Here is a 21,887-nt window from a genome sequence, read left to right as displayed (position 1 = left end):
AAGAGGACAGCTGGCTTCTTGTAACAAAGGACAGGAGGAGGCAGACTCCTTCTACTTGTAAATATTCACTGACTTCTGATGATGTCCAGGCACTAGGGGTGCAGCCGTCAACAAGATAGACACAGTGCTTCCATCATGGAACTTACACTCCTGTGGCAGAGGCAGACCGTACACAAGGTACATGATACGGTGATGAGAAGACAAAAGGGGATGGGAGTGGGAAGGGCCACCGTGGGGGGAGTAGGACAGCAGATGCTATGTTAAATGGGATGGTCAGGGAAGGCCACTCTGAGAAGGTCCGATAGGAGCCAAGATTTGAAAAAGGGGGAAAGGGAGGAGTGAGCCATGGGGTATCTGTTGGAAAAATGTTCCAGGGAGAGGGAACAGCCACTGCGAAAGCCCTATATCTGGAGCACTCCTGGCAGGTGTGGGTAGGTGGGCAGTGGAGGTGGGAGTGAGGCTGGGGTTTCCCTTCTTCCTCCCCGAGACACGCTTCCGGCGGGGGCTGAATCCTCTTCTCTACAGCGAAGGGATGGCTTCAGCTTTTTTGACTCATCTATTCATTCAGCAGTCCTCTTTGCAGCACATTGGATGTGCAGGAGATATGTGACCTCCACCCCTTCATGGTAATGCAGAGATGATCAGGACCCTGTCCTAGGCTTGGCCCCAGTCTAGGGGCTGGTGGCGAAGCCACGTGCTAGGTGAAGCTGCAGTGGTAGCTGAGTGTAGGGAGAACCTTGCTGCAGGTGTGACCAGGACACCGAGGCAGGTCAAGGGACGCTGGTTCACTGTAAAGAAGGGTCTTCAGAAGTGGGGCGGGAGGGACTCAGAAAAGGCTCCATAGCCATGAACTACTTACTGGAGAAGTCTTCTCTACTGACAGCTTTCACCAGCTCCAGTTCAACCAACTGCAGAGATATGTATCGTCTCTGAGTTTTAACTGCGTTGGTTTCTGGGGTTTTGAGTGGTCTGGATTTGGAACGCATCATTCTCTTAGAAGTCTTTGTATTATAAAGTCTGTCTCCTTTATAAAATGAGTGTAGATTGGAGGAGGACCAGTACCACATGAGTTGGTCGTCCCAGTTCATGTATCGTTTCTGGCTGGTGCCTCGGTTTACTGCGAAAGTGTTTGGTCTGGATGATAAATTATATGGTCTCTCTCCTGGTTGTTGGTCATGATGAGAAAGAGAAAAGATCAGGAATAAGTGTTATGGGAAATGCTTGGCATCCAAGTGGCTTGTTTACTTTTCTGATGTGCAGATGACTAGTATAAGAGACTGGGGAAATTGGCTGGAATCAAAGCCCTCCGTTCTCATGAATATTTTCTGAGGTCGAGCAGAGGGAAGAGCCAAGAGTGAGCCGGTACCTTTTTGAACACTGATGGAAGCTGATTACCAAACAAAAGTTTGCTGAAATTGCAGCCAGCGGATACATCAAACCAAGCTAATATTTAACGTGAAGGAAGAGAGGATGGCAGAAGAAGGAGCTGAGCATTCAGTGAGGTGGGCATAAGAAGACAGAAGCCCATGAGCTTGCTGCTGTAACCCTCCTGTTAGCACCTACAACACCCACAGAAGCCAGAGGTCTCAACTGTCATGGAAACACCATTGTCAAGGCTGAAACCTACACTGGTCTCTTCGGAGCTCTATGCCCAGCAGCGTTTCAGCGTCTGTGAGGTCCAGGAGCTCCAGTGCCATGATGAGACTTGCTGAATAGGAAAAGGCGTCTCAGACTGTCGAGCACATCAGTGAAGGTGTTAGACCTGGCCTGAAGAGCTGGAAGCTGAGCGGGTGGACCCGGAGGAGGGTAACAAACTGCTGTCAGACACGGGTGGCACTGGGAATAAACCTAAATTTGGTGCGAACATCATACCAGAAGTGTCGTTTGCTGCCTGTAAAGCCGCAGCTGCTGAGAGGGGGCCCCCTGTACCGTCACACTGAGTCCTGGCTGGCAGTGCGGAAGTGACTGGCCAGTGCCAGCTTTCATTGTGATCCAGGGTAGTTTTCACGCTGCTAACGAGCCGACAGTACAGGAGTTTTTGATCCTCACTGTTGGAGCTGTGACTTCAGGAAAGCCGTGCTCGGGGCAGCAGAAGCCTGCCTCGACCAGAAGGATGTCATCAGAAATGGGGCAGAGATGCTTTGTGGAGGGGTATTTTGCTCCTAACATCCTAGAGAAGGAATTAGCAAAGGCTCACAGGTCAAAGCCTACCTCACAGGTCAAAGCCTACCCTACCTCACAGGGCAGCTACCTGTTACCGTGTGGCTCTCCAGCTGAGACGATTTTACAGTTTTAAAGGGTTGCAAAAAAGTCTAAATAAGTATAACATTAATACCAAGTGCTTTATGATATGTCATGCACTGTTTTAATCTCTGCACTCATTAGCTCACTTAATCTTTATAAAAACTCCGTGAAGTAGATACTATTACTCATTTTTTTAGATGAGGAAACAAATGGAAGCTTCTAGATAGGTTAGCAGTAGTCAAAGATCACACAGCTAATGATTAGTTCAGCTGGAATGCAGACACTGGGAGTCTTATCTCAGAGCTTGTGCTCTTAACTTGCTTCCCCATATGACAAGTTCTCGAACACTGTTAGGGTGTATAGAGTATAAGTCCAAAAGAGAGATTCAGGTGACACAATCCGGTGAGTTCACCAGAGGGAAGGTAACAGTGTTTCAGAGAAGCAAGGGAAGGCTCTATAGAGGAATGAGGCCACCTTTCTACCATGATGACAGGAACACTAACTTTGAACCTCAGTTAACTAAAGTCTCATCCCCCAAAAAGAATTACATTCTTCTTATTAACAGACCTGTTACCCAAAATAATGTACTCAATCATTATTATTATATTTTTAATTTCATCAATAAGAACTTTGTTGAAATTTGTTTTCTCTTTTGTTGTTTAAGTATCTTCATCTGCATAAGATCTTCAATTTTTCCTCTTGGCCCACAAAGCCTAAAATATTTGCTGTCTGGCCCTTTAAGGAAAAGTTTGCCAACTTATATCCTAAAGAATTCAGGGCCTTGGAGTTGCTGTGGAATGTGATGGGAAAGCCTGGTGAATGGCACAGATGCAGCAGCATCTAACCCTTAGAGTTTGGAAAGTATGACCTTGAACTTTGGGTCTCCTGATGACCCCAGCCATTACATCAATCTGATGAGTTGGTGAATGAGTACAAGTCCTTCATCAAGGACTACCTAGTGGCATCCACTGAACATGCCTTAGGCCAGTATGACTGTAAAGCTTGGAAGTTCTCCACTAGTGGAGGTGGTGCCCAGGTGGTAGGGGATGGTTGCACAGTGACCAACCTGAAAAGTATTCCCAAACCTATGGGCAAGGACCCTGTGCAACTGCCTTCTGCTCAGAATGAATGAAAAAGACCCTGTGACAGAGTCTTTTCAGGAGTTCAAACTGGCCCAGTCCAAAGGATGGGGCACCATATTTCTCACTGTGCCAGGGAAACTGAAGATACTGTCATTGCCAGCCTTGTGACTGGATCTGCACTGGACCAACCAAGGCAGGTGCCCCCTTGCCCATCTGAGCACTTGGCCAAGTACGACCAGCTCTTCAAATGGAGGAGGAAATGGACATCAAAGCTCAATTTGCCAGCAAAAATTTCAGGAAGTTCCTAGCCAAGTATGCTCTGGGCAGGAGAGCCCCTGAGCTCTTGAGCCCCAAGCGCTTGTCAGCTGGTGGGACTTCTGCTCCTGTCCTAATCACAGGTGCTCAATGATCCAGACACAAACACTTTGGAAGGGACTTTCCTTCCCCCGTCTCTGTGATATTCTAGCTCCTGAGAATGGCCACATCCAAAGCTAGGCTTCCGACATGCTACTCCATGGATGAACCCTGAAATACTTTATTAAGTCAAAGAAGCCAGGCATAAAAGGACAAATATTGTATGATCCCACTTACAAAAAATATCTAGAGTAGGCACATTCACAGAGATAGAAGAATAGGATAGAATAGAGTACTAGGGGGTTGGGGGAGCAGGGATTGGGGAATTATTGTTTAATGGGTATAGAGTTTCTGTTGGGGGTGATGAAAAAATTCTAGAGATAAAGGCTGGCGATGGCTCCACAATATTGTGAATATATTGGATGCCACCGAATCGTACACTTAAAAAGGGATAACATGGAAATTTTATGTTATATATATTTCACCACAAAAAAGAAAAAGTCTTTAAAAAAACACCCTTGAACCCTGTTGGAATCCCTTGCTCTGCTCATGTGAATGACTGCAAATCATCCTTTTCCTTCTTTTCCCCCTACCATGTGTTTGTGGGGCCACATCCTTATAATGTGTGCTTGGAGGATCAACAGGCAGGACCCCCAGTGGTTTATATGCACAAGTTGAAAGCACACGTTCAGTATCTTCCCAAAACTGTAACGGAAGAATCATCTGCAAATTCATGAATTGTGTTTTAGTTTAATCTTTTATTCTCAGGACTAATCAACTGTTTAAGTTGGGTCCGCACACTTAATTAAAGCTTTCAGCTCTTGAAAGTTCATTTACTGAGCCTGACTCTTCAGTGAGGAACCAAGGATGTGGGAGATTCTAACACAGCTATGAGACCCCAGCACACTGAAACATGACCTTACCTATAAAACAACTGGGCTTGGATGAAGAGGCTAAACAGAAATGCAGTTTTCAGGTTTGCTAATTGCTTTTCACTGAAAACAAATCCAACTATGCATGTTATTATTTTTTTAAGATGTTTTTGATGTGGACCACTTTTAAAGTCTTTATTGAATTTGTTACAATATTGCTTCTTGTTAGCTCCCTGACCAGGGATTGGACTCGCACCCGCTGCATTGGAAGGCAAAGTCTTAACCACTGGACCGCCAGGGAAGTCCCTGTTATTATTTTTTTAAACAGGCTATTTTTATTTTTTGTCTTAGTTTACTGCTCGGAAAGAGTATTATGTTCATGGTGGAAAGGAGACTGACATCTTAAAATGTAGAGCTTTGGAGTAATCAGACTCCATCCTCACTATGGCTGAGAATAACGGGCAGGGTCAAGTGGACAGGGATTATTACTAATATTATACCTTGTTTTATAGAGTTCTTTATAGTGTGAAAAGAGCTTTCCCACATATTTACTCATTTGGATGACCTAAGCATCTTTGTTTCTATGATTTCAGAAGTTGATGAATTATCTTTAGCAAATTTTTCTCACCTGATCATCTTCCTCTGTCACTCAACCAAGCAGGTATCAGCATTCCCCAATCACAAGGGATGTAAGCTTATTTTAATAACAATGGAGGCAAAACCTAATTAGAAAAAAAAAATCCCTTGCCAATTCATGTGATTCATTTTGAGCCAAATTATCTGCAACCTGAGTTTCTTTGAATGACCGTCTGCCCCATTCTCTGGGTATCTGAGAGGTGAAACTGTGTCTTGTACAGGTATAAGTAATATGTGTGAACACAGCATGCAAACTGCAGGGAAGACTTTGGAAGAAAAGTCCCACTTAGCACTGAAGTTAGATTTGATTCACTGAGCCCCAGCTGGACAAAGTACTATGCAAGGCTGGGAAGGTGAACAAAACAGGGTCCCCCTGTTTTAATATAGGTTTTATTATTATTTAGGTATGGTCAGGCCAACAGATCAGGAGATGACCACCATTGAAAATGTAGTGTTCATACTCCCACATTCCAAGAGGAGTGGCACACCACATCATGCAGGGCCACATGAAGTAGCACCAGATCACTTAGGAGGGAGGGGAGGGGGAACTGTGGACAAAAGCCTTTATTGTGGTTTCCATAGGAAGGGAGGGTGAAACAGGGTAAGCAGGCTTAAGATTGGCTAGTTTGGATAACTTCAGCAGACTCTGGGGCATAGGAGCTGTCCTACCTGTCTGGGACAACTGTAACCCCTCGTTATATTAAACCAGATAGATGCATAGATGTCTGGCACCTAGCTCCAGGTGATTATGGCAGGTGGACAGTGGCCCAGAGAATAAGATCCCACTAAGGGAGGTGGCAGGGGTATGGGCTCTAGATTAGTTGATTTGTATTTGAAAGGTGCACTCCCAGGCCAGTTGTTTACTATCTCTAGGAATTTGCTAACCCTGAGAGGAGCTGTCCCTCCACAGTCAGCAAGGTCCCAGATGTCAAAGCATCAGATAAAGAAAGTAAAAGACATGGTTAATGCACCACAATCCAGGGGCTTCCCTTCTAGTGTGGCGAGCAGCTGAGGAAGACGAAACCAGAAACCAATCTCTAGACCTTGGTTTCTTCAACTATAAGAGAAGGAGTTTAGACTATGTCAATGACAAAATTTCTTTCAAGTCTCCCATCTGTGATTCCATGAAATAATTAAATATGAAAAGGTGACAAATGCTGTAATAGAATGCTTTAGGAAGAGAAGGAAAAGGTGGCTGAGAATTGAAAACTAAGATGGTTTTGAGGGGAAGCACAGGTGTTGGGCTTGGGGTTTAGCATAGGAAGGTGATGGGATGGGTTGGCTGATGGAGGGGATTCATCTTCTCAGAGGCATTAGGTAGAAAACAAACATCAAAGCAGAGGTTCTCAAATGGAGGCCATTTTGCCTCCCTGCCCCAGGGGACATTTGACAATGTCTGGAGGCACTTTTAGTTGTCACAGTTTGGGGGTGTGGGGAGGGCTGCTCCTGGCATAAAGTGGGTAGAGGCCAGGGATGCAGCTAGAACACCCTACAATGCACAGGTAGCTGCCCAACCCCCAACACCCACATTGAAATATCAATAGTGCCGAGGTGGGGAAACCCAGAGTTAGAGGAAGGACTGGTATGAAAAAGTGCATGGTTTGTGGTGCCCACGTCAGCAGGACTGGATGCTCCCCAGGACCTGGCCTGGAGGCAGGAGAAGAGAAAGCAGGAGGAAGTTGTTGCTCAGCATTGAGTCCTCTCCAAACCCCTGGTTGCGTTAAACCAGATAGATGCACAGATGTAGTGCTCACCTCACCTGGAGTCCTCTCAGATTTCAAGAAAGGTGCTGAGCAGAGTTTGTTGAGGTTTGCTGTTTGTATAAGCAGAATTTTAAATTTTTATGAAGGTTTTTTTAAAATTATATTTTCTCTTAGGATTTCTTCTTCCACTTCTGAATTTTAAAAGTCCTTCACATATATTCCTCACACCTCATCAAGATTTGATAAATATCCTCTTCCATTTTCTTACCAACTTTGTATGGGTTGCCTTCTTTAAATATTTAACTGTTTAATTCAGTCTTCCCCAGAGGTGCTATAAGTATGCTTGGTAATAAGTAAGATGATTTTAGGAATTCCACTGGTAAATATTTTTGTGGTAATGGTTTTGTGTTCTTTTCAAATGAGTATATAATCATGATATCGAACCCATATTTTCACGGATGGTGTTGTGTAGGTTAAGAAATTTTTAAAAGATGAGTCCATTTAAAAACTTAATAGATAGTAGTATGGGTGATAAACAAAATATGGCAAACTGCTGATAGGAATATGAGAATTACTAAAGTCTGAGAAACACTAGTTAAATCCACTTGAAATTTATAAGTCAGGGAACACTTACATGATTTCCCTCCAACTCACCTCCAGATTATTAATCAACTACTTCAAACCATTTATTGAATTTCTCGTTGATAATGATTTTTAAAAATCATACATCAATTCTCATGTGCAGCATTTCTAGACAATCTTTTTTGTTCCAATAACCTTTCATTAGTATTGAGCTAAGACCACACTTTTAATTACTTACTTGACTTAATATCTGGCCCAGCAAGTCTTCCCTCCCCCAAGGAGTGCTGATTTTGAGGACTGGGGTCAGGGTCAGGACATGTGAAAGGTCAGTGTCATGTGGACAGCAGCGGGCCCAGGAAAGCCCTTGGGTGCCGACCTAAGTAGATTATGGCTACAGGCCAGAGATGGCCAGGTATTCCCAGACCCTTGGATTAGATGTGTGAGAAAGCCGCCATCCCAAGGGTAAATGAAGAGAGACAAAAAAGAGATATTACGCATTGATTTAAATGTGAAGAACCAATGATACTCTGTGTAATTAAGAATTAGACTGTGTGTAATGAAATTTGAGACCTGAAGGGAGACCTGAGATGAGGCACTGGGTGAGTCATAGCACACGTCCTGTTGCCTGGTCATCCAGCTAAGAGGCAGAATATTTCCTGTTGCCAAATAACGTTGAAAGGACATTTCAGTCTATCAGGAAAAGACACACGCGTGCGCACACACACACAATGTTATATCTACAAGTATGTGAATCCTAAAGAAAGCAGATAGAAAAATCCAGATTTAAAACCAGTGAGGAGTTAGGCATTAACTTCCCCCAAAGAGTTCTTATTAAATCACAGGATTCTTTAAATATACAGCTTTTGCAGTGATTTTAATTATTTCTTTGGAGTGTGCCAACACCTTGACTGAAAGGCTAGATGGAACTTTTAAAAAATGGTAGATGTTAAAAAATGATAGATGATCTTATTTGCAAAGCAGAAATAGAGATACAGACGTAGAGAACAAACGTATGGACACCGGTGGGGCAAAGGGGGGTGGGATGAATTGGGAGATTGGGCTTGCCATATATACACTATTGATACTATGTATAAAATAGATAACTAATGAGAACCTACTGTATAGCACGGGGAGCTCTACTCAGTGCTCTGTGGTGACCTAAATGAGAAGGAAATCCAAAAAAGAGGGGACATATGTATACATATATCTGATTCACTTTGCTGTACAGTAGAAACTAACACAACATTGTAAAGCAACTATACTCCAATAAAAGTTAATTCAAAAATTAAAATAAAATCGCAAAAAAATTATAGCTCTCCAAAAAAAAAATGAGAAAAGTGTGAAGAAATATCTCCTCAAACCACATATCCTGTAAATCAATGGTGAAAAAACGATTTAACTTAATAAAAATAATTAGTCTCACGTACAACTTTTAAAAAAACACACACAGAGCACAAAGTGGGCTGGGTACCAGGGGCAGATGGATTCATCTCTCCCCTTGGCCCAGTGTGATTAGCGAAGCAGGGTGAAACTTCATGGCCCCCATCCAGAATGGAATCTGACAGAACTGAAGAGATGGTGGGGCTGGAAAGGGCCTTAGAATGCTTTTACTCCAAAAACCTTTTCCTCCAGAGGAAGACGCAAAGGACCCCATTACTCACCCATCTCCTGCTCCCTGGTAAAGTGACACCATTAAATATTATTTTTCCTGCCCCCAAAAAGCAAATCATTCTCACATTTGGTTGGAGGCACTGGTTGAGTCAGTCTTGCTGCCTCTGTTGGACTTCTGATGTCTCAAGTTTGGAGATCATGTGATGGACAACGTCTTACCACAGGTGAGTGACGGCCAGCGAAGACCAGGGGCAAAGGATGAGTCCGGCTAAAGGAAATACTGAGTCATGCTGCAGCAGGTGCTTAGTCAGGCTCAAGCGTGCTAGCCTATGGGCTTAACCAGAGGAGACAAAGGAGTTTGTCTCAAAGCTCAAATGAAATCCTCAAGTGGAAACCTTGGTGAGAATTGAAACAATGTCCAAGTGAGAGGCCGGGGAGGATCTAGGAGGCCTACTTCCTTGAAAATGCCTGGGTTCGTGGCTGGGCCAGGAGGTTGCCCATTTCTGGAGAGGCCTAGGTGAGATTTCATTGTCTCTCTGTAGTCCTCCAAGGCGGGCTGTGAGATCTCCTGGCAACTGAAGAGGGCTTTGCAAAGAAGAGCTGGGTTTATAAATAATGTATTTCCTTTGTCTTGCAGGAATTCTGGAGGCAGAGGTACAATCAGATCAGCTGTGAACAGCTTACATAGCAAATCTAACAGGTTTGTAAATTAGATTTTGTGTTCATTTGTTTTTGCTGTAAGGCAGCTATTAATCTGCTTCTCCTCTTTGCTGGATGGTGCCCTTCTTACTTAGCAAATAGCAAAGAGATCTGTTTCGCTTCACTTTGGCTTTGCATTTCCCTAATCACTTTTGGGGGGGGCGGGGGGAGTTGTCGATAGGAGAGTCCGTGAAATGGCCCAAGGTCTAGAGGCTGCAGAGATAGAAAATTCAGATGAGTAAGAGTCTCTTTCTGCAAAAGAGCCCACTCACTTGGAGGCACTTGAGCCACCAATGAGCTTATTCATAACTTGAATTTTTGCCGAATAAAAGAGACTCTGAAAGGAATCAGGACTTTCACCCAATTTCATTGTGGTAGATGGCTTGTCCAGGAGGTAAAGATAGAAAATAGAGCATTCAGGAACTTTGCTGAGACCTCTTAAAAATATTTAGGAAGTCAATTGAGAAATGTTAACCTTGATTACTGAAGGCACACCCTAAATTCTAAGAGTGTTTCCTCGGATGACGGTCTTTGGCCAGAAGACAGCTTGATACAGGAGTGGGAGCAAACGCCTTGCAAGCCAACAAACTCAGGCTTGCCACTGGTTATGGTTGGACCCTACCCAGTCCCCATCCAGAAGATATCTTCCTCTTCTATACCTTCTTTCTATAAATGGGGAAACAGGCTCAGAGAGATAAAGTGATTTGCCCATAGTCACACAGCTTATGAAATCTTTTCACTACACCCTCTGCTTCTGTTCGTGAAAACAGCAAAAATTGCAAAGGGTCAGGTCTTGTTTCCTTTCATAGCTTCCCTTTAAGCCTGCAGGCTGGGGGAATGCATCCACCTTACTCAAAACCCTTGAATTTTCTGTTCTCTGCAAAAGTTACATATTTTTGAATCCCACACAAGTAATATCGGCCAGAGGAGTCAGGAATATTGGGAATGGAGGTATGTGGGGAGAAAGTGCACCCCCAAATAAATTCCTTTCTACCTACAAAAAGCAAAATAGAGCGTTGGGTTTAGACCTGTTAAAAGGATTTCATCTTTTCTAACTTGGCTGTTCCAAGATAAATGCAGAGGACATCGTTGTTTGCTTTGAATTCTTTAAAGCTCCAGAATTTGGCATCAGAAATCCACTTATCATTCTAACTGAGAGAATCTGCTGTCAGCACAGACAAAAGGAACTTGCGATGTGACCCACAGGCATCTGTGTGCATCCGGCAGAGGCAGGCTGGCTCCTACGTTGCCTTTTGAGATGTAATTGTAACCTAGTTTCATAGAAACCTACTAGCATAGATTTCAAACATCTGAATTCAAGCGGGTCCTGTAATGCCTGAGTCAGGTGGAAAGATGGTATGCACCCAGAATTATGATTGGCCCCGGGCATTCAGAGCCAGCCAGAAACTTCATCCATCCAGGCACCCCCCCCCCAAGGTCAAATTCAAATTCAAATTCAACAAACATTTATTTAGCAGCTGCTATGTTAGACCATTGGGGAATATAGAAATGAGTGAGGGAACTCCCCTGTTTACAATCTAGTGGGAGAGAGAAACAGAGCTAGGATAACTCTGGAACTACACAGACGTTTGAAGTGGCATCTTACAAACGAGGGATAATGAGATAAAGCTACATCCCATTGCCCCAATGTGAGTTTTTGTTTCCTCTTTATTAAGTTTGTAAACCATCTTATGATACTTGGTTCTTAATTCAACTGCTCTTCGGAGTTTCACAAAAGCGGCTTGAAGAAGTATTACTATTAGGACAGTGACGGCTAGGTTTCACTGGGAGGAAACATTGGGGGTTGGGGGTGGGGAGAAAGAGAGTTCATCACCCCCTTCCTGTCTCCCAGAATATATGTAGGTAATACCTGAGGGAGAGAGTTGGTGCATTCTAGAAGATAAATAGACTTCCTTCCCTTCTCAGGTAATAACTGCAATTTTGCTCCTCCGAAGAAGTTTACATTGAAGCTTGTGCAAAAACAAAACTGTTAGACTTGTCATTGGCTTGCTAACAGATCATGTCTCCCCTCTTCCTCTTTCTTTTTCCCCCTTCCAGAGCTGAAGTTGTAATAAATGGCTCCTCGTCCCCGGCTGTTGTTGACAGAAGTAATGAAGGCTTTAAGCGCAACATCCAACCAGCCTCGGCCAAGTGGAGACACAACCAAACGCTCTCTCTGAGGATCAGGTAGTGGTAATTACCTCTAGGACAAGAGACAGACTTGGCCTTCTTTGGCACAAGCTGGCAAATTGCCGCTCTCCATCATCTAAAGAAGTCGGGATAGAAATAAAATGTTTACCTCCCGCTGAGGCAGGTTTCATCTCTCACTGATCAATTGGAAATAAAAACCCCAGGCAAGCCCGGCAGCCCAGCACATGTGTGCGGCGACTCAGGCCGGGGAAGTGACAGGAGCAACTGGCTGAGGTCCTGGGTTTGGAGGGAGTGAGGCTCTTGGGTCAGCAGCAGTGAGAGCCAGGGGCGGGGGGATCACAGATGGCTTCTCCCAGCGGACCCCAAAGCAGCAGTCCTTGCCTGGCATCCATCCCCTTTCAGCGGCGATGGTCTTTGGAGAGCTGTCTCCTCCCACAGCCCGTGTGGCTTGAGTAGGCAGCCACTCCCTGATGACATGAAGAAAAGCTACAACTGGGCATCAGGTGACCCAGGAGCCGATGGGACACCTAACCACAAAGGGAGAGGTCTGTTTTAGCCAGAGAACAGCCCTTGTCCTGATCTTTGCAGAGTGATGTTTCCAGAGCAGTGCAGACATTGCTGGGTGGCGGGAATGGGGAACTGTAAGGAAGGGATTCCAATGTCAGCACTTTGGCCTCTTGACTTTGACAGAGCTGTGATAGACGCAGCAAAGAGTGGTCAGTATAACCCAACCATTCACTTGCAGACATTGTGCTGGGAGCCGGGGGCGTTGACATGAATCAGACATGCTGGCAGGAGGCACAAATGTAACAAAGATAGAGCAGGGCAGTGTGATGTACACATGAGGCGGTGTTGCCTCATATAAATAGGTGGAGATAGATCATACTGAGGAGAGTACTCCGTTTTGTAAGGGGGCTAAGAGGGCTGGCCAGGAAAGGCTTGCCAGGAGCAATGGGTTTTGAAGGATAATTAGGAGTTTGCCAGGCAAGCCAAGCTGCTGCCTGAAGTCTGGTGTTTGTGCTGTGTTGCTGGAGCACCCATCAGGAGGAGGGAATGGAGGTGAGGAGGTCGGTGCAGTAACCAGGACCAGACGGGAAAGCCTTGACTATCACAGCCCCACCTTCCCAGCCCATCATCATGGAGAGGAAGCTGAGAACAGGGGGCTGGGTCACGGCGGTCAGCCTTGACCATAGCCACCATACAGAGCAGGGAGCTTCCCCCTTCAGGTGGGCTCACTGTCAAAATGCCCCTAGCCCCAGGTTCTTGAGGCTTGGATTTGGGGCCTGAGAAAGTGTGGGGAGTAGAGAGGTGTGAGATTGGAGCCCTAGCAGCTGAGAAAGCATCTGAAGGAGCTGACTCCTGTCACCACCGTTCTGCCTCCCCTCATTCAAGGCCTCTTCTGAGGGCCCCTGGCTGGGCCCTCGGCCTTCACCTTACACCCCAACAGCTGCCACCTGCGTTACTCACCCCCGGTCAGCAGCCCTGTGAGGCAGTCCGAGGAAACGGACTGCTGTAACAAATTTCCACCAACTCAGTAGCTTCACACAAGAGAAATGGATTCCCCTAGAGTTCTGGGGCTCAGAATTCCGAGCGCTCCCTCTGAAGGCTCCAGGGGAGAATCTGTCCTTGCCCCGTCCAGCTTCTGGGGCTCCAGGCATTCCCTGCCGCGTAGCCATGTCACTCCAGTCTCCGCCTTGTCTTCACGTGGCCTTTTGCTCTGTGTCTGTGTGTCCCCTCTCCTATCTCTGCTAAGGACACTTGTCATTGGATGTAGGGCCCATCAGGGTAAGCAGGATGATCTCGAGAGCCCTAATTTAAATACATGTGCAAAGATGCTGTTTCCAAATAAAGCACCTCACAGGTTCCAGGGTTAGGAGGTGAACATATATTGGGGAGGCCACTCTTCACCCCACTACACCACCTGTGAGTGAAATCCTCCTGCCAGCACAAGCCCGCCTCAATCTCCACTCACTCTTTCTCCCACCACTGGGTAGAGAAAAGGATATTTCCCCCTTTCGGAGAAGACCAGACCGTGGCCGCCATGGGGATCCTGCAAACACACAGCTACCTCGGCAGGAACAATGTGCCTTCACCCAGGGGGGAAAAGGATTTCCTTCATCTTCCTTCAATTAGTCACCAAAATTATTCATAATAAAGATTCTGTGAGTGAGTTGGAATGATGCTTAATAATCAGTAGTAATTTCTCACAATTAGTTGGAAATTAATTCATCCACAGAGGAGTTTATCTATGGGCTTTCTGGGGGCTCTCTTTGCTTTTAAATACTCTAGGGGTAAGTAATTGCAAAGGTTTCAGCAATGTCCAGACCATATTAGTTTGTAAAGTTGTGTAATCCCGGGTAAAGCACTATAAATAAAAACGATGTTTTCTGTTGTATCTCTGTTTTCCAGCAAGAGATACAAATTATGCATCAAGAGTGGTTTCCCCTGCATGAAAGCACGAGATCCAGACTATTGATAAGGCAAGACCAGTGGAACAGGAGCGCTGTGCCCTGTCGAGCATTCTAGGTGCCCCTTGGTGACGCCAGAGGCTCCCAAACCTGGACCCACCTGAGAGTCCCCTGCAGAGCCTTTGAAAGCGTGCTGAGACCCGGGCCACACTCAGAATCAGGATTTCTCAGGCGTCAGCCTGGAGCCTCTGAATTCTTTATACTTCCCCAAATAATTGAATGTGCATCCTGCTGGGATACACCACAGGTCGTGACCATCTCAGATCACACAGGCTCTCAGGGATCAGTGTTAGCATCTGTGCCATGGGGCACCCACCTTGCAAAACCTCACATTCGCAAAGCGTGTGAAAGTCCTGTTCCTCTGGGGCTTGGTGGAAGAGAACAGCATCATTGTGTCTGTTCTAGATGGGGGCTCGCTAGCTGCAGGAAATGAAATTAATTCCAGGTGATCTGGGCACCAGATTTCCTTCTCTGGATGACTTGAATCATTTCTAAAAATCTTTGGGGCAGTTTACACAGTTTTTAAAGGGAAACCTCCAGTTAGGATCCTCACCTTCCTGGGGGCAGGAATAAAACTCCCCTGGTGATTCTGAGAGGATTCCTATCCCTTTTCTGACCACATCCCATCCCATCTATGTGCTTTGCTAGATGATTCTGGAGCTTTCCCCCTAAAAGTCACGCTGAAGCCTAGAGAGCTGTCTTTTGATCACCTTTGTTCTGAAACAGCACAAAGCAACGCTGCTCTGATACCTCTCTCTGGACCAGAGAGGTATCAATATTTACAAACTCCAAACAAGCCAGCAGTGAGGAGGGCCAGGGAGCACACAGCACAGAAAGGACCAGTGCACGGACGGCAGGACATGTTTGCAGTCCTGCAAACGGGGAGTGGTTGACACACCTCACAGCGTCCACACACCCACTCGCCCCCTGGAAGGCCCCTGTGCTCAGAGAAGGCTTCCAGGGAAGAAAATTGGCCACTGAGGAATGAGGGACCCCTGTCATTCCGGTTTCCAGGTCCTAATTCAGGACTGCCTGTCAGATGGTGGCCCTGAATCCCACTCAGAGAGGGGAGTATGAGATAGGATGACCATGGTCTGGGTTTGCCCAAGACTCAGGTACAGTTTGTCCCTGGGGTACAAGGCTTTCAGTCTAAAACCATGCTTTCCTAGGCAAACCAGGATGGCAGGTCACCCTTCCTTCCAGGGCCCTTCATGATGAGCTCACATTTAGTCCTGATGAAGTCATTTCCCAGGGCAGGTATCCTATCTCCTAGAAGGAGGACCAGATCGGCCTCTGGGCCGTGTTGCCAGTCTCTGCCCAGAACCAGAGATTGGAGATTCTCCAGTCAAACACATAGACGGGATGAGATGTGGTCAGAAAAAGGATAGAAATCCTTTCAGAATTACCAGGGAAGTTTTATTCCTGCCCCTAGGAAGGTGAGGATCCTAACTGGAGATTTTACTTTAAAAACTGTGTAACCAGAGATTCTCGGAGGGCATCTGACCTCTAGCTGCCCCTGTGTGCTGGGCTGCGTCAGCCCTGCAGGGTGACCAAGGAGAGGAAAAGCTGGGTTGGCAAAGGGCAGGTAGCAACAGGAGACTTTTTCCTCATGTGTGTTTGGTTTTCGTAGGAAGCAAATCTTAAAGTTCTTGGATGCTGAAAAGGACATTTCTGTCCTCAAGGGGACCCTGAAGCCCGGAGATATTATTCATTACATCTTCGACCGAGACAGCACAATGAACGTGTCCCAGAACCTCTATGAGCTCCTCCCCAGAACCTCTCCACTGAAGAACAAGCACTTCGGGACTTGTGCCATCGTGGGCAACTCCGGGGTCTTGCTGAACAGCGGCTGCGGGCAGGAGATTGACACCCACAGCTTTGTCTTCAGGTAACCGCAGTAGGTTCCCTGGACACAAAGTGACAGGCATATTTAAGTTGAGCTTTGCCAGTTGTCCCAAAAGGTTGAAACAAGATTAGTTGGGTGAGTCCCCTTTCTCAACCTTGACTGTCCATTAGAATTGCTCGGTAGCCTTGGAAAGTTCCAATGTCCAGACTGCTCGCCAGACCAATTAAGTCCGTCTGAGGGGTGAGGGCATGTAGCCCAGGGAGCCTGAGGGCTTCTGGTGTACAGCCAAGATTTTTTTTTTTAAACATCTTTATTGGAGTATAATTGCTTTACAATGGTGTGTTAGTTTCTGCTTTAAAACAAAGTGAATCAGTTGTACATATACATATATCCCCATATCTCCTCCCTCTTGCATCTCCCTCCCACCCTCACTGTCCCACCCCTCTAGGTGGTCACAAAGCACCTAGCTGATCTCCCTGTGCTGTGCGGCTGCTTCCCACTAGCTATCTATTTTACATTTGGTAGTGTATATATATATGTCCATGCCACTCTCTCACTTCGTCCCAACTTACCCTTCCCCCTCCTCATGTCCTCAAGTCCATTCTCTATGGCTGCGTCTTTATTCCTGTCCTGCCCCTAGATTCTTCAGAACCAATTTTTATTTTTTACATTCCATATATATGTCTTAGCATACGGTATTTGTTTTTCTCTTTCTGACATACTTCACTCTGTATGACAGTCTCTAAGTCCATCCACCTCACTACAAATAGCTCCATTTCCTTTCTTTTTATGGCGGAGTAATATTCCATTGTATATATGTGCCACATCTTCTTTATCCATTCCTCTGTCGATGGACACTTGGGCTGCTTCCATGTCCTGGCTATTGTAAATAGTGCTGCAATGAACATTGTGGTACATGTCTCTTTTTGAAGTATGGTTTTCTCAGGGTATATGCCCAGTAGTGGGATTGCTGGGTCGTATGGTAGTTCTATTTTTAGCTTTTTAAGGAACCTCCATACTGTTCTCCATAGTGACTGTATCAGTTTACATTCCCACCAACAATGCAAGAGGGTTCCCTTTTCTCCACACCCTCTCCAGCATTTATTGTTTGTAGATTTTTTGATGATGGCCATTCTGACCGGTGTGAGGTGATACCTCATTGTAGTTTTGATTTGCATTTCTCTAATGATTAGTAATGTTGAGCATCCTCTCATGTGTTTGTTGGCAGTCTGTATATCTTCTTTGGAGAAATGTCTATTTAGTTCTTCTGCCCATTTTTGGATTGGATTGTTTCTTTCTTTCAGTATTGAGCTTCATGAGCTGCTTGTATATTTTGGAGATATATCCTTTGTCAGTTGCTTCGTTTGCAAATATTTTCTCCCATTCTGAGGGTTGTCTTTTCATCTTGTTTATGGTTTCCTTTGCTGTGCAAAAGCTTTTAAGTTTCATTAGGTCCCATTTGTTCATTTTTGTTTTTATTTCCATTTCTCTAGGACGTGGGTCAAAAAGGATCTTGTACAGCCAAGATTGAGAACCGTTGGTGTAGAACAGAGGCAGGCAGACTATGGCCCATAACCTGTTTTTGTCAATAAAGTTTTACTGAAACACAGCCATGCCCATTCATTCTCATATCCTCAGTGGCTGCTTTCTCACTGCGATGTAGAGTTGAATTAGTTGTACAGAGTTGAAGAATTGCAGCAGAGAGAGCATATAGCCCACAAGCCTAAAATATTTATCTGGCCCTTTGCAGAAAAAGTTTGCTGACCCCTGGATAGAGCCCAGCACAAAAGTTTGGTTAAAAAAGTCTCCTGGGCTGGCCAGTTGTTGGCCCAAGTTTGGAAAACTCTTTTAAGGTGTATTCTACTAGTTCCTTTATTCTCCTGTAGACAAAATCTGGGAAGTGAAGGGCGACAGAGAAACTTGTATTTGTACTTGACCATCCAGGTCTCATTCTCATTTCTCATTTTCCAGTCGCCTGGGGACACATTTGGACACAGTTACTCACGGCCCTGATACCTGACCCCCAACCCAACTCAAAAACAAGGACTTGCTGTCCCCTGGTCAAAAGTAGGGCACACAGAGCCTCGAGTTTCATCCCAAACAGCAGCCCAGCACTGGCAGAACCACATCTCACGTTTCTATCGGGACTCTCTTGATGCAAAGAGAGCCTTGACCCGGGCTTTGGGAAGCGGCCTTATCACAGAGCTCCCTGGACCTCAGGACGTGGGATTAGATGGTGTGCTGACTCCTGCATCCACTGTGATGCACGAGCTGCTGCAGCCCCGCAGCCACGCTTGTTTTAGTTTGTTGTCCTTTCCCAGGTTCTGTCTGTGCCTGGCGTACCCAGTGGTCCAGTCCTGTTTCTCAAAGCTCTCCAGTCGAAAAACTGGGGATGGAGGGGAGAAGGGAGAGGAGAAGGGAAGTGGCAGGTTTGTCTGATTGGAAGCCAGAGAAGGGGTGAGGGTAGTTCGGGAGGGCGTTAAAGGTATGGTCAGAGGGCAAAAGCTGACCCTGGCAGGGTCTGATCACCTCCTGGGGAGCCTGGCAGCGTTGAAGGCGGCCTTCCTGACCTGGTTTCCGTATTGAGTTTTCAGTGCTCCACCCAGCCTGGCCCCAGGATTTCCAGAGGCCAGAGCAGGTTCTAACCAACAGTTTTTTGTTTTGCTTTGTTTTGTTTTTTTGACACTTGCACAGCAAGATGAGTGGTATGATGTCTGGAGTCCAGTCTTGGCTCTGCTGCCCATTTGTCACGTGACTTGGAGTGTGTCACTCCCCTTTCTGGGCCTCAGTTTCATCATCTGTAACCTGGGCGGTTGGGCTGGCGGTCTCTGAAGTCCTTCCGTTAGGCTCTAGCCCAGTGTCTCCAAACATGACCAGCGTATGAATCACCTGAGTTTATCAAGATGCAGAGTCATCAGGACTGGGGTGGGGCCCGAGACTCTGCATTTCAAATACCCTTGTGCCGATGAGTGGACCGCACTTTGAGAGGCACGGCCACAGCATGCTCTGCCTCTCCCAGGACTCACGTCCGCAACGGTCCACACGCACTTGGAAAAGAGGGACCTGAAACACCACGGCGAGAGCCACTTAGAACAATGTGTGGCTGTACTTTGACCTTTACTCTATGGTTCTCACAGATCTGCCTGTCTATGGGGCCGACTTGTGTGGTCTTTCAGGACAAAAGTCACACGGCGCCACTGTGTACAGACCCCCACTGGCTGCCAGGTGGCAGCATCCCTGACATACAGACCCTTTGCTATCTCACCTTGCTTGCCTCTCTCACCCCATCTCCTCTACACAATATGCCCCCATCAGAGCCTGCCTTCCCCTAAATACCCACACTGCTTCATACCCCTAGGCCCCCGTGATACATTTATTGGGCCTGAAATGCCATAGCATGATGTTTCCTAAACTGCCTGGTTATAAGACTAAATATCAATTCCTCAGCTCACCTGCTGAATCTGGACCTCCAGGTGAGGGACCTGGGGATTCTGGTTTTTTGGTTGTTTGTTTGTTTTTTTGCGGTATGTGGACCTCTCCCACTGTTGTGGCCTCTCCCGTTGCGGAGCACAGGCTCCGGACGCGCAGGCTCAGCGGCCATGGCTCACGGGCCCAGCCGCTCCGCGGCATGTGGGATCTTCCCAGACCGGGGCACGAACCCGTGCCCCCTGCATCGGCAGGCGGACTCTCAACCACTGCACGACCAGGGAAGCCCAGGGTTCTGTATTTTTAACCACTGCCTGAGATGATTCTTCTGCTCTTGCAAGCTGGAGAAACACTCTCCTGAGGTGCCTTATCCACAGATGGGCTTCTGCTCTGCCATCCTTCCAGACTTCCCGTGATGGTCACCACCTCAGGAAGCCCACCCGATGCTCCTCCCCGTGATGATGATGATAACAGTTAACATGTACTGAGCTCTCACCGTGGTCCAGCAACGTTCTAAGTACTGGGTGTCTAGGCACTGGCTTAATCCCTGGGAGGGGATGCTGTTGTGATCTCCGTCATAGCTAAAAAAAACTGTTGTGGCTCTTCCTTAGCCAGGAGGAAGCTCTCAGAAAGCACAGAGAGGTTGATCAGGTTACCTAGAATCACACAGGTAGAAAATATCGGAGCTGAATTCTGAACCCAGGAGTGTGTCTTCAGAGCCCTCACTCTGTCACCTAATGTGACCAGGTCACACCTGCCTATAGCATGGTCAACTTGTGGGCTGACGGCTGACTTACAGGCAGGCATTGTACAACCCCGGGGCCCAGCAAGGTTCTATGTATGTGCTAAGGGCCCAGCCAATATGTGTGTCAGGAGAAGAAAGAACAGGGATGACAGGAGGGCCTGGTGAATTCAGGAGGATGCCCTACGTCTTTGTTTGGGGATGAGAAGGATGCAAGGAGAGATCAAGGATGGATAAAGTTAAGTATAAGCAGCAGTGCCTCAGCTTCCCCAAAAGGACCATCGCTGCCTTTTTCTCCGGCAGGTGCAACCTGGCCCCGGTGCAGGAGTACGCCCGGGACGTGGGGCTCAAGACAGACCTGGTGACCATGAACCCCTCTGTCATCCAGCGGGCCTTCGAGGACTTGGTCAACGCCACGTGGCGGGAGAAGCTGCTGCAGCGGCTGCACAGCCTCAACGGCAGCATCCTGTGGATCCCCGCCTTCATGGCCAGGGGCGGCAAGGAGCGGGTCGAGTGGGTCAACGAGCTCATCCTGAAGCACCGCGTCAACGTGCGTACTGCATACCCCTCTCTGCGCCTGCTGCACGCCGTCCGCGGGTGAGCAGCCACGGGGTGCGGGGGGTGCTCGAGAGGCGGTTTTCCTTTCCCAGGTGCATTTGCAGCCCAGCTCCACCACTCACTCGTGGTCTGACCTCTGCAAGTCACCTGGCCTTTCTGAGCCTCCCTTCCTGGAGGAGTAGGCTGGCTGGCAAACGTGTGGCATGTGGCGTGCCAGTTCTGAGCAATCTGTTGCCCCCACCCAGAGAGCAGTGTGGAGAATGATCCTCGGACAGCCACTGGGTGGAGGAGGAACCACAGGGGGGCAAAAAGGAAAGCAGGAATATCTGTTGGGAAGCGGTTGCAAGAGTCTAGGTTGGGAATCACTGTGGCTTCGACTGGGACAGTGGTAGTAGATATGCAACGCTTTGGTCAGATTTGCTAGAACGTTTGGAGTAGAGGCAGCAGGATTTGCTAATGGATTCTATTTAAGGACCTCAAGGGGTGAGAGAAAGAGAGAAATCCAGGATGACTGTCAGGGTTAGAGCTGGAGCAGATGTGTGGACAGTGGCGCCATTCCCTGTGATGGGAGAGTCTGGAAGAAGTCTGTGTGTTTGGGCATGTTGAGGAAGAGAGCTCTTTCTTGGGCATATTCACTGTGAGATACCTGTTACAAATACATCTCATGACACTCCTGACTGCCAGCTTGGCCCTGCATCCAGTGGTCCATCCAACCACCTGGCAGTTCACAGTCCTGCTCTGGTGACATAAGACAATTTCTGGGGGACATTGGCATGATCTTCACTGGGGCCTTAGCCTAACTTGGTGTGACCCTAGGAAGTCCTTTGAGCCACCCAGAAAGAACTGTTGCTGTCTTCATAAAGGTGACCCCCGGTCTGGGGCACCCAAGCCTGTGACCAGCACTGGTCTAATT

General features: G+C 47.0%; 1 protein-coding gene across 2 annotated transcripts in view; it reads left to right on the top strand.

Annotated features, from left to right (window-relative positions):
* Positions 1-21,887, top strand: part of ST8SIA2 (ST8 alpha-N-acetyl-neuraminide alpha-2,8-sialyltransferase 2) — a 58,573-nt gene that overhangs the window by 24,043 nt on the left and 12,643 nt on the right. The window contains exons 2-5 of one of the 2 annotated variants that reach the window (XM_019945644.3): positions 9,722-9,784; positions 11,842-11,970; positions 16,033-16,290; positions 20,720-21,013. In XM_019945644.3, coding sequence (XP_019801203.2) covers positions 9,722-9,784; positions 11,842-11,970; positions 16,033-16,290; positions 20,720-21,013 — 744 coding nt within the window. The remainder of the gene's footprint in view (positions 1-9,721; positions 9,785-11,841; positions 11,971-16,032; positions 16,291-20,719; positions 21,014-21,887) is intronic. The other variant, XM_019945645.3, reaches the window with a different exon arrangement.

This window comes from Tursiops truncatus, chromosome 2 (assembly GCF_011762595.2).
Source record: "Tursiops truncatus isolate mTurTru1 chromosome 2, mTurTru1.mat.Y, whole genome shotgun sequence".
NCBI classification, from domain to species: Eukaryota; Metazoa; Chordata; class Mammalia; order Artiodactyla; family Delphinidae; genus Tursiops; species Tursiops truncatus.
The sequence above is the reverse complement of the archived record's forward strand: the minus strand, read 5'-3'. Positions and strand labels throughout refer to the sequence as shown.